The sequence below is a fragment of the Antrostomus carolinensis genome, unplaced genomic scaffold (genome assembly GCF_000700745.2).
Source record: "Antrostomus carolinensis isolate BGI_N321 unplaced genomic scaffold, ASM70074v2 scaffold16735, whole genome shotgun sequence".
Lineage (NCBI taxonomy): Eukaryota > Metazoa > Chordata > Aves > Caprimulgiformes > Caprimulgidae > Antrostomus > Antrostomus carolinensis.
Window position 1 is genome coordinate 39,066 of NW_010317265.1, and position 12,201 is coordinate 51,266.

Sequence of the window (12,201 nt, forward strand, 5' to 3'; positions counted from 1 at the left end):
TTAGTTCCTTGTGCTCATTAAAGCCCTGGGGCCAGATCTCTGTGGCTGATAGGGTGTGGCATGCTGTGCTCATCCCTGGGCCTGGTCAAGAGGAGTCCTGACCCATCTGAATAACAGCAGTCTGAAGTGTACCCATGCAATGGGGACATGTAGCTGCTAAGTCGCCCTTGCTCTAGTCAGGTCTAAACATATTTGGCAGGAGGCATGTAGGTGTGCTGCTTTGGAGGGGAACAAGGGCAGTGGGCAGTGTCATAAGTTCCTGTTCACAGAATCACAGACTGGTGGGGTTGGAAGGGACTTGGGGAGATCATCTAGTCCAACCCTCCTGCTAAAGCAGGTTCCTATTACTCAAGTACCTGATGCTTTGTACCTTTTTTTGGCAAATTCAAGGGAGCCTCCCCACCCTCTCTGGGCAGCCTGTCCCAGGGCTCTGACACCCTCACAGTGAAGAAGTTTTTCCTTAAGTTTGTGATGAACTTCCAGTGTTCCAGTTTGTGCCCATTGCCCCTTGTCCTGTCACTGGATACCACCGAAAAGAGCCCGGCCCCATCCATTTGGCCCCCACATTTCAGATATTTATAGACACTGATCAGATCCCCTCTCAGGCTGCTCTTCTCCAGGCTGAACAGTCCCAGCTCTTTCAGCCTCTCCTCATACAGGAGATGCTCCAGGCCCCTCATCATCTTTGTGGTCCTCCACTGGACTCTCTGCAGAAGATCCCTGTCCCTCTTGAACTGAGGAGCCCAGAACTGGACTCAGTACTTCCAGTTCCTTGGAAGTAGTAAGAAAACTCCAGCTTGATATCATCTCTGCCCAACCAAGAAGGCTTGGCACAAGTCATCTACCTTGACTCATGAATCAAGACCAAATGCTGAAGGGTAGAAGTAGGACAGGTCACAGCCCATGTCCCACAAGCTCAGAGTCCTCATGGTTTTAGCTCAACAAGGAGAAACGCTATCTGAGCACCAGGTTGGGACCCCTGACTATGTGGTGGCAACGCAGCTGGAGGGGGGAATGGAGCAATTTTGGGCTCTCGTAGATTTTGAAACTTTCTCCATCCTGAAAGTCAGAATGTGATGTGCAGATTTAGAAGGAAATATGAAAACAATAACAATTCAAGCTCAATTAAAGCTTTTTTCCTCAACATTTGAGGTGTTCTGAGAAGGCTGCAGCTGTGCCCCAGCTTACATTTCAAAGAACAGCAAGAAAGAACCTTTGTCTCTTTTAAAGGCAGAAAGAAAAGGTCAATCTAAAGTGTTTTCAGCATTTTTTTTTTTGAAGTGCAAAAGTCATCGAAACTGGCCTGTTCCCCAGAAGGTTTTATCTAAGGAGGTTTTTGTTTAATGGAAAATGTTTCATCAAATATTTCCCAGAAGGGGCTGGGAGGAGCCAAGAGGAGAGGGAAGGAACAGGGATAGGGGAGGCCCCATGAAATGCTCCGAGTCCTTGGGAACTCGGAGAAGTCCGAAGGAGCCATGCAGCGCCCTGGATATCCCTGTAAGACCTGCTGTCCACACATTGGGTGTTTCCCTCACTCCATCCAGCATGTGGTGGTTGTGCTGTTCATGTAGGACAGCTTGAAGGGTCAGCTCTGAGCAGGAGGATCTGCTTATGTTCTTGTCATGGCTCCTGTTCTCCAAGCCTCCTTTGCCATCTCCAAGGGGTACACAGCATATCTCCCATGCAAGCACCCTGAGATGTTTTCCTCCCAGCAGCTTTAAACCATCTCCCTAGGTCCTTGCTGACCTCGTAGGTTGACATTCTCCATAGTCCTGTGATGACCCCCCTTTGCTCCTCCCAGGAGAGAATTTCTCACTCTGCTACCCTGTCACGTTACAGATGACTCCCAGATCTTTCACGTCCAAGTGCGTCAAGTTGAAGACTACCCGGTGGATATCTACTACCTGATGGACCTGTCCAACTCCATGAAGGATGATCTGAGGAACATCCAGAACCTGGGCACCAAGCTGGCCAGTGAAATGCGCAAGCTCACCAGCAACCTACGCATCGGCTTTGGGGCCTTTGTGGACAAGCCCATCTCCCCCTACATGTATATCTCTCCTCCACAAGCCATCACCAACCCTTGCTACGAGTAAGTCCCAGGCTGTGGGAGTCCTGTAAGGGCCAGAAGTTACTGGGACATCACTGGAACATGGATGAAAATCCATGTCAGTGGATTTCAGCAGAGAGTTGAGGGTCTGATTTTGGGTGGGGTTTAAACCTTGCTGCACTGCATGTTCTGGTGGGCAGAGGAAGGAGGAGCAGGTCTAAACTTTGAGGTATCATTGTCACTGAAAAGCTCTTAAGGGAACAATTTTCCACTATTTTTTAGGAGAGATGTTGAGGCTCAAAGAAAGTGACTCCTAAAAATCCCAGCAGAAGAGCAGCTGGGAGCTGACCTAAGCCCAGCATCTGTAGAATGCCTCTGGCCATGTCCTCAGGTTCTTGGGGTGGTTGGGTTCCTTCAGCACATCCCAGACAGGACCATATGTGGGATGGTTGCAGGGCAGGATGGGAGCTGGAAGAGCCCTATGAGCCTCACACCCTGATTGCTGTTCTCCTGCAGGATTGGGGAAACCTGCCTGCCCATGTTTGGCTACAAACACGTCCTGTCGCTCACGGATGAAGTGACCCGTTTCAATGAGGAAGTACGGAAGCAGAGCGTCTCACGGAACCGTGATGCACCTGAGGGCGGCTTTGATGCCATCATCCAGGCCACCGTGTGCGATGTAAGCGGCAAGAAGGCCTGGCTGGGGATGGGACAGGGTCATCAGGCTGGGCCTGGTGGGGTGGCAGAGATCACCCAACCCCACCAGGACAGGACTGTAAGGTCTATGGAGCTGCAACAGGGCTCAGATCTGAAGAGGGTGAACATTCAACAAGGGACATTTCTAGGCCAATAGCCAAGGCAAGGGAAGAGCAGGACCCTTGCATGGTCCTGGGAGGAGAGAGGAGCAGAGCAGGTGCTTGTGAGGACTGATGTTGACTGATGCCCATGCCTACCTGCCAGGCTCCATGGTCCACACCATTCCCACAGCACTTCCCCGGGAGAACGATTGCCCTCGGTTCCCACTGCTGTGGCAGGTTGGTCCCTATGGCCAAGCCATGATCCAGGGTGGCAACGAAGGCAGCAGCGGGGTTCTGACACATAGGGCTGCCCTCAGCACACACTGCCATGCAACTGGGATCTGCCTTTCACTGTAGGAGAAGATCGGATGGAGGAACGATGCTTCCCACCTACTCGTCTTCACCACGGATGCCAAGACCCACATCGCACTGGATGGCAGGCTGGCTGGCATTGTGCAGCCCAACGACGCCCAGTGCCACATTGACAAGGATAATTTCTACTCTGCCTCCACCACACTGGTAAATCCTGACCCACACATGGGGTTATGGAGTCCAGAGCTCCTGTTGAGGGTCCCCATGGGGTGGGAAAAGTGGTTGGAGACCTGGTTGGAGAGTATGATGAGCACCAGGGTGGTTGGGGGTACATGTTCCTAAGATGTAGCCTCTCCTCTTCCCCAGGACTATCCCTCTCTGGGCCTGATGACTGAGAAACTCTCACAGAAGAACATCAACTTAATCTTTGCTGTGACAGATACGGTTGTTAGCCTCTACCAGGTAACAGCTGCTGTGCAAAGCCACCTTCTTGGGAGGCTGGTGGGTCCTGAGGAGCACCTTTTGCAGCTGGCCATGGGTGGCCAGACATAGCTTGGTGGTCTCCTATCCTACCAAAGCTTCTCAGGAAGCTCCTGTGTGCCTGGACAGGGTTTGGCCCAGCTGTGGCATGTTCACCTGTCATGAGCAGACCATGCTTATGGTATTTCTCCAGAACTACAGTGAGCTGATCCCAGGCACAACCGTGGGCACCTTGTCCAGAGACTCCAGCAATGTTCTGCAGCTCATAGTGGACTCCTATGGGGTGAGTGTGCATGTGATGGCCCCACAACAGCACTCTCCCTCCCAAAATAGCCACTGCTTCACACTGCGAGCAGCCCACACAGATTTGGCAGCCCTGAGCATCCTCCCTGGACCAGCTGTGAGCATCTGCCTCCACCCATGCATGTGGGGACCCCAGGGAAGGGAAATCACTGTGTTTGTCACCTGCCCCTTCCCATTCTCAAAGGTGTTTCCCTGTGGGGAATGATGTAGCCAAGTCCTGAGAGACTCAGGGCACTTGGCTCCTTTCCCATGAGTGTGGAAGCATCACTGTGGTGTGGTGACCATCAGGGGGGCCCATTCCTGAGACTGAGCCCTGCCCAGCCTGTGCCATCTTCTTCATCACTCTTTTCTCCTCCTCCAGAAAATCCGCTCCAAGGTGGAGCTGGAGGTACGTGACCTCCCTGAAGAGCTGTCCCTGGCCTTCAATGCCACCTGCCTCAATGATGAGGTCATCCCCGGGCTCAAGTCTTGTGTGGGGCTCAAGATTGGGGACACGGTGAGGATCTGAGCTTTGTTTTTCTCCCCCTCTACGTAGCAGTGCTGCCAGCTTATCTGATGCTCTCTTACCAGCACCATCTGCTTGCCCCACCAGCTCCTGGGCAACACGGACCTTGTAATCTTTGCAGTGGAGAGAGGGGTCTGGCTGGGTGGAAAAAATGCTTTTTTGAGCCTACTGGATGCAAAGTGAGGTCCTCTAGCTCAGCCTGAGCTGCTGGCCACAGTGCATGAGATTTAGCCTGGTTACTCTGGCAAGCAGGTGCCCTGACCCAAACCGTGCTGGGATAGCTTTGAAAAGCCCAGAGAGACCTGGTGGGTCCTGTGTCCAGGCTCCTTAAGTTGGAGCATGGACTGTAGTAGGTACCTCAAAGCTGTGCTGGCAGTCCTGACACCCAGAACACACCCCTCTGCTCTCCAGGTGAGCTTCAGCATCGAAGCCAAGGTGCGAGGGTGTCCACAGGAACAGGAGAAATCCTTCACCATCAAACCCGTGGGCTTCAAGGACAGCCTGACAGTGGTGGTGAACTTCAACTGCGACTGCTCCTGCGAGAGCCAAGCTGAAGCCAACAGCTCATCCTGCAGCCGAGGCAACGGCACGTTGGAGTGTGGCGTGTGCCGCTGCAACCCTGGGCGCCTGGGCTCACACTGCGAGTGCTCAGAGGAGGAATACAACCCCTCACAGCAGGACAACTGTAGCCCCCGGCCAGGACAACCCCCCTGCAGCCAACGTGGCGAGTGCATCTGTGGGCAGTGTGTGTGTCACAGCAGTGACTTCGGGAAGGTGACGGGCAAGTACTGCGAGTGTGATGACTTCTCCTGCGTCCGCTTCAAGGGCCAGATGTGCTCAGGTGAGTGCTGGGCTTGGAGAGGAGGCAGCTCAGCATGTTTATGCTGCCCGAGCTCATGGATGCTGGAGCCATGAGCTGTTCTGGGGCTTGTCCCATGCGTTGTCCCCATTTCTGGCTTGCTCAGCCATGGTTCTTCCTGAAACAGCCATAGATCTGAAATGATGCCAGGAGGAATTATTCTCTTTTTGGCAGTTGGTATCACCTTCTGTGTCCAAGAGCTGTGGCAGGGTGATGGGTTCAAAGGGTTAAAAGGAGATCTTGGTCCCTGCTTAGGTTCAGGAGTCCCATTGGGGTGGCTGGTGGGCACCCAGGGAAGAAGCTCTGGGGTGCACAGGGCAGAGATCAGATGGACCCTGGTCAAATCACAGTCCCTGACATGTCAGAGGTATTGCTCTGCAGAAGCAAACCCCTGGGGTGGGGGAAGACGGGTGGAGAGAGGCAATTTTTATCCTGCACCCAGTTCTTGAAGACTTCCCTTGGTAATAGCATTGAGGAAGCAAATCCTACCCCCATGCTGGCCTTACAGCACTTTTTCTCCTGAATATTCAGCTCTTCCATGTGCTACCAGACTCCCCCACTCCAACCTCAGCTCCTGCTGCTCTCAGTACTGGGGAGAGAGGACCAGGTTCTTGGGTACTCCTGCCATGCCAGGGACTGGGAAACAAGCCCCACTCTACAAAACGCCCATCCCATCAGTGGTTTCACGTGTGCTGATGTGCCAGAGCCCCTTCCCCATCAGGAACCCCTATCTAGAGTTTTTCACCTACGTCTCCAGTAAGCACTGGAGCTCTGAGTGAACCCTGGCACTCTGCCCCATCTCCTGTTTTTTCAGGGAATGTGAGAGGGGTGGCAGTGCCTGAGATTGGGGCATGAAGCTGTGGCACATCCCCTCAAGGAGCAGAGCAACCCAAGAGGGAAATGACAGAGGGGTAGCCATCTCCTTTCCTATCTTCAGCCTCTCTCCATGAGCCCAGGCAAGGTGGCCGCTCACTCAGTGCCAAAAAAAGCCACCACTTTCCTGCTGCAAGCCCAAAAATCCCCGGAGAACCATCAGTGGCCAAAGCTGATCCCACTCCACTGGAGCCCAGCGTGGGTGAGATGAAACCCGCTGGCCAGATGACACTCAGTTCCTGCTCCCCAAAGTCCACAAATGGAGTTTTATGGGACCCCAACTTCACAGCTCGTGGCTGCCTCTGTGCTGCAGGGATGGATCCCTTATCTTAACTGATAACAGAGGTGGAAACGTTGAGGTTTTCCCCCACCCCGACCAGCCAGTGTCCCCCGGGAGCCGGGCGCCTGTCTCTGTTTGCACAAGGATGATGATGAAGCGTTACCCCCCAGCCTGGGTGAGCTGCTAATTAACCTGAACCCTCTGACCCTGTTGGCATCCATCCCATTGAGCCACTTCTCCCCAGCCTCCCTGTCTGGTTCCATGCCTTGTCATCCAGCGTGGCACTATTTTCCTGTGACTCAGCCCTAGTTCCTCATTAACAAGGTTACACATTTATTTCACATGCCAATGCCTCCAAGGCCGTGACGGGGACGGTGCCTGGCTGATCCCCTGCCAGGAGCAGTTCCCGATGTGCCCCGGTGCACTCGGAGCTTGGGACGGGTCGGCACGTGCCGGCTCCACGGCGCTTCCACTGCTTACCATGAATTGTCTTTGAGCTGAAATCAAACCGCAATCCAAATAGCTCCAGGCTTTGGCAGGATTTGAGCACGTCTGTCTGTCTGTCTGATTAAACCAGTCTCGGCGAGTGTGCAGAGCTTGTTGAGATTTTCTCAGCAGTCATCTTCTCCCTGGCTGGTCCAGGGCTGGGAAATGAGTGGGATTTGGGGGGGTTTGACCAGATGTTCTGTCTCAAATCTGAAATTAAAAGCCAAAGTTTGACTAGCTCAGAGATGGATGTGATGGAGCATCTCCAGCTGCTGCTGCCAACCTGCCAGAGCTGGGGCAGCTCAGCCTGAAATTTGGCAGTTGTTTTTTCTTGTTTGGGTGGAATAAGAGGAGTATTGGGGACATAGTTGAGGTTTCATGTGAGCTACTGTGTGTCCCACCCCAAGGACAGTGGAAAGGGGTTGTCCTGGGTGGCTGATCTGCCTTACTGTGCCCATGGAGGTGGAGCTGCTGCTCTGGGTACATGGGCATCCTATATGGGTGATTGCTAACAGGGATCTATGGGGACACTTGAGGGTCCTGATGTCCTCTGGATTGTCCCCAGGCCACGGGCAGTGCAGCTGCGGGGACTGTTTGTGTGACTCGGACTGGACTGGTGACTACTGCAACTGCACCACCCGCACTGACATGTGCATGTCCAGCAACGGGCTGGTGTGCAGCGGCCATGGCTCCTGCGTCTGCGGCAAGTGTGACTGCACCCAGCCTGGCTCCTACGGTGACACCTGCGAGAAGTGTCCCACGTGCCCGGATGCCTGCACCATCAAAAAGTGAGAGAGGGCAGAGAGCTGGGACAGGTTGTACCCCATTGGGGAGTTGGCAGAGAGCTGGGATGGGTCACATCTCATCAGGGAGCCACAGCAGTGGTGGCAGGAGCTCTCACCAGCTGCAGCCTGGTTGGGTTGGGTTGGGATGGTAGTGATTTCTACAGCCTATGAGCTGGCAACATGCGCTCATAGCCCAGAGGCCAATAACTGTGTCCTGGGCTGCACCCAGAGCAGCGTGGGCAGCAGGTGGAGGGAGGGGATTCTGCCCCTCTGCTCCGCTCTCCTGACACCCCACCTGCAGTGCTGCCTCCAGTGCTGGGGCCACCAACAGCAGAAGGACATGGAGCTACTGGAGCCAGTGCAGAGGAGGCCACGAGGATGATGCGAGGGCTGGAGCAGCTCTGCTGTGAGGACAGGCTGAGAGAGTTGGGACTGTTCAGCCTGGAGAAGAGAAGTCTCCAGGGAGACCTTCTAGTGGCCTCCCAGTACCTGAGGGGGCTCCAGGAAGGCTGGGGAGGGGGTTTGGCCAATGGCAGGGAGTGACAGAAAAAGGGGTGATGGCTTGAAACTGGAAAAGGGGAGATGGAGATATGTGAGGAAGAAAATCTTTGTTGTGAGGGGGGTGAGACAGTGTCCCAGGTTGCCCAGAGTTGTGGCTTCTCCTCCCTGGAAGTGTTGAAGGCCAGGCTGGATGAGGCATTGAGCAACCTGGTCTAGTGGAAGGTGTCCCTGCTGATGGCAGGGGGGTTGGGACTGGATGAGCTTTAAGGTCCCTTCCAACCCAAACCAGTCTGGGATTCTACGAGGCTGAAAGATGTGATGGTTTCTTGGGGAGAGCACAGAGGAGCTGACGGTACCTCCCTCCTCTTCCTCAGGGAGTGTGTGGAGTGCAAGAAGTTTGAGCGGGGAGTGCTGATGGAGCAGCAGTCCTGCAGCCGCATGTGCCGTGATGAGATCGAGACGGTGCAGGAACTGGGTAAGAGAGGAGACCCAAACCCCTGCCCTAAAGCCTGGAAATCGGGGTGTGGGGGGGTGGGCTGTGTACATCGTCTGCTTTCCCTCCACGTGCGCATCCCCCCAGCATGGGGGGTTCTGAGCCTCTCGCTCTGGCAGGTGACAGGGGCAAGGATGCCGTGAACTGCACCTACAAGGACGAGGATGACTGCGTGGTGAGGTTCCAGTACTACGAGGACTCCAGCGGCAAGTCCATCCTCTACGTTATCGAGGAGCCAGGTAAGACCCGGCTGCTGTGGTTGTACAGAGTGTGCTGCGCTTGATTTCTGTGCTAAATGGGGGGATTTTGTGTCGGTTTTATAACCCCCGCCAGGCTCCCAGGGCACAGGGGTTCAACAGCTGCTTTGTTCCCTGCTCGGTGCCACCGGGGCCATGATTTCCTGCCTGGCTCACATTTCCCCACCTTGTTGCTTGATTATTTCACCTCCCTGTTGAGGCCAAGGATGGGGGCTCAACATTCCCACTGCCCTCATCCTGTTTCTGACTCCATGGGTGTGATTTCTTTCTGGAAAAGCAGATCAGAGCTGGCTCGCATTAGCCAGGCAGGAGTGATGCTACAGCTGCATCCCAGAGTTGGGATATGGCAGCCCCCCAACCATGCAGAGCAGCCCTGGGGTCTCCAGCAACCTCGAGGTCCGATTTCCAGCTGAGCTGGGGGCTGCATGGCCACAGATCTTACCAAAGCTGAGCCATGAAGGCAGCTTCCAGCTCTGATCACATCTGGCTGCCATGGGCAGGGCTGTAACCCACCCTCCCCGAGCCCCACGCCCAGCTGTAAGAAGCAGGCGAGGGCTGGGGTGGGTGCAGATCTCTGGGCAGGCTGCAGGGAGAGCAGGGTGGGTCTGGGGTTCAACACGGTGCCCTGTTTTGCCAGCATGGTGTTGATGCACAGTCAGAGAGCTGGGGTGGGATGGGGTGTCAGCCAGGCTGGTGGTTTGGGGATGAACTTCCACCAACCCAAAGACTGAAGGTCTGGTGTCATCCCCCACGGTGCATGGGACCTGTGATGCCCCTGAGCTGGACTGCTCCAGGCTTGGGTGCAGACCCCCATCTTATAGCCAGGAGCTCAAGGATCTCAGCACATGCACCCCATGGGTGGATCCTCCTTTATAGAACCTGCTGTGCTCAAAGGTGGAGGCTCCCTAACAGGAGGATGAAGCCCTCCTGAGACCAGAGGACTTCCATGTACCCATGGCCAAGCAGCCCCAGAGCTGCTTTTAATTGCCCTGGGGGTACTGAGCCCCCCAAACCCCACACTCTTCCCTCTGACAGACTGCCCAAAAGGGCCGGATATCCTGGTGGTCCTGCTCTCAGTGACTGGTGCCATCCTGCTCATTGGCCTCGCTGCCCTGCTCATCTGGAAGCTCCTCATCACCATCCATGACCGCCGGGAGTTCGCCCGCTTCGAGGAGGAGAAGGCCAGGGCCAAGTGGGACACGGTGAGGGCCAGCAGGTTGGGTGTGCTGGGCAGGAATTCCTGAATCCTACAGCTTCTGGGTTGAGTGCATCCAGATCCCAGTGCTCCCAGCACAAGAGCCCAGTTGCTGTTTGTGGTCCCAGGGCATGGTCCTTAGGTACCAGCTTGCCCCATCACTCTCTGAAGCATGGCACAGTGTCACAGGCAGGACTCAGGGTGACACTGCCAGCCTGGACACCCCTTCCCCGAGCCCACTGTCATCCCAGGGACTGTGCACAGGCAATAGCAGATGTCCCAGATGCTCTTCCCACCTCCAGTGTGTCCCAAGCACTTGTCACCAGCGTGACCCTCTTACTCACCGCCCGCACCAGTGTTTCCATCCTGTGAGCGAGGTGGAAGGTCCCTCCTGCCACGGGATGCTGGAAGGGCTGAGACAACAGGAGCACAAGGGAGGGGGCTGGGACAGCACCAGTGCCTGTCCCCAACCTCTCCTCTACCTCCCCAGAGGGACGGGATGGTGTGGCTCTTTCAGGAAGCCTCTCTGCTCCTGAGCTCCTGCTGTCTTTCCTCTCCTTCACAGCAGCTTTTCCCTGCTCTCCCCCATTAAACCTTACGGGGAGCTGTAAAACTGCACAGCCAAAGCAATGAGCAGAGACGTGGATCCACCACTCCATGCTGAAACAGTGCCTCAGTTTCCCCAGCTGTAAAGTAGAACAAATGCTGATGCCAAGCACAAAGTGATTATGATCTTTCTCCTTCTCCTTCTCCTCCTCCTTTTAGGCTAATAACCCTCTATATAAAGAGGCTACATCGACCTTCACCAACATCACGTACCGCGGGAACATGTAAGGATGCTGCATCCAGCACTGGCCATGGGATCAGCTGAGGATCCGTGGGATCTTCTGGATTCCGGTTTACAGAAGAGCGTGTGTGTGTGTGTGTGTGTCTGCGTGTGTGAGTGTGTCTGTGTGTAATTTAACAATCCCTCAACTGCCTCCAAAACCCTGTTATCCATCACCCCACTGTAACGGCAGGGACGTGCTTTCCATGACAAACCTCTCGTCCTTACCTCGGTGGCTCGCCTCGCGGGAGCTGGTGGCCCCTCCATACACTGAACGCGGAGAGTGGGACTTTCTCTTCCTGGCTAGTCTGTGAACTGTCAGGTGCTCATCAGGCCAAGTGGATTTTGGGGAGTGTGCTCTTTCATGGCTTGTGCTGGTGAAGCTCTGCCCGCTTGGACAGTCCCCACATGCACTGGACAGATGTGGTCCCTCTGGGGCCAGGAGACATCAGCATGTGGCTTTGTGGGTTGAGGACACCACTTGAGCAACCTGACAAGCCCCTGCTTCTTGCAGACACACATTTCTGGTGCTGTTGTGGCCTGGGATGGTGAAAAGCAAATGCCCTGGCATCACAGTGCCCTTTTTCATTCCCTCCATGTGCACTTGGTACCACCACCAGCCAACTCTGTAGCATCAGCTGTGCTGGTCCCAGCTCCAGCCTAGCTCAGCCCCTGGGATGGTGCTGAGCTCCCTGTGTCCCCATCCACTGTCCCCATGTCACAAAGCACATGAATGTGCAGGCAGCAGCCTGGAGAGGGTTGTGATGCCCGTTATCCCTTGGGCCTGGCCACCTCTCTCCATTTTCTGTGCTTTTTTTTTGGGCTGCATGACTGCACCACACTTGGTTTTCTGGGTAGCTCAGGGTTCCAGAAGAGCAGGCAGGGTTCAGGCCACATCCTGCTGCCTGGGGCTGTGTATCACTTGTGGTTTGTCCTGTGGGGAAAAACAAGGAAATGTCCTGGTAGCAGAGTTTGGCTGCAACAGTGCTGCTGCCTGGTCCATGCCCCAGCCCCAGCATGGTGGCTCTGTTCCAAAAAGTAACATTGACCTTGTGCCTGGCATGGGACTGGCCCCGATGTTGTCTGAGCTGGTGGTGGCCACGTGTCCCTGTCCCCCAGCAGTGCAGGAGCAGGGGTTGGCTGCAGGGAGCAGCAGCTGGTGCTGGGGTGGCAGCTGGGACTGAGCCCTGGAGCTGGGG

At 55.2% G+C, this 12,201-nt stretch overlaps 1 protein-coding gene across 2 annotated transcripts in view; it reads left to right on the forward strand.

The window, feature by feature from the left end:
• ITGB3 (integrin subunit beta 3) overlaps positions 1–11,010 on the forward strand; it is a 22,497-nt gene extending 11,487 nt beyond the window's left edge. For both annotated transcript variants that reach the window (XM_010168533.1, XM_029085095.1), the window contains 12 exons: positions 1,840–2,092; positions 2,567–2,729; positions 3,205–3,366; positions 3,526–3,621; positions 3,833–3,922; positions 4,304–4,438; positions 4,859–5,288; positions 7,511–7,733; positions 8,606–8,706; positions 8,844–8,963; positions 10,017–10,183; positions 10,942–11,010. In XM_010168533.1, the coding sequence (XP_010166835.1) occupies positions 1,840–2,092; positions 2,567–2,729; positions 3,205–3,366; positions 3,526–3,621; positions 3,833–3,922; positions 4,304–4,438; positions 4,859–5,288; positions 7,511–7,733; positions 8,606–8,706; positions 8,844–8,963; positions 10,017–10,183; positions 10,942–11,010 (2,009 nt within the window). The remainder of the gene's footprint in view (positions 1–1,839; positions 2,093–2,566; positions 2,730–3,204; positions 3,367–3,525; positions 3,622–3,832; positions 3,923–4,303; positions 4,439–4,858; positions 5,289–7,510; positions 7,734–8,605; positions 8,707–8,843; positions 8,964–10,016; positions 10,184–10,941) is intronic.
• The last annotated feature ends 1,191 nt before the right edge of the window (positions 11,011–12,201 follow it).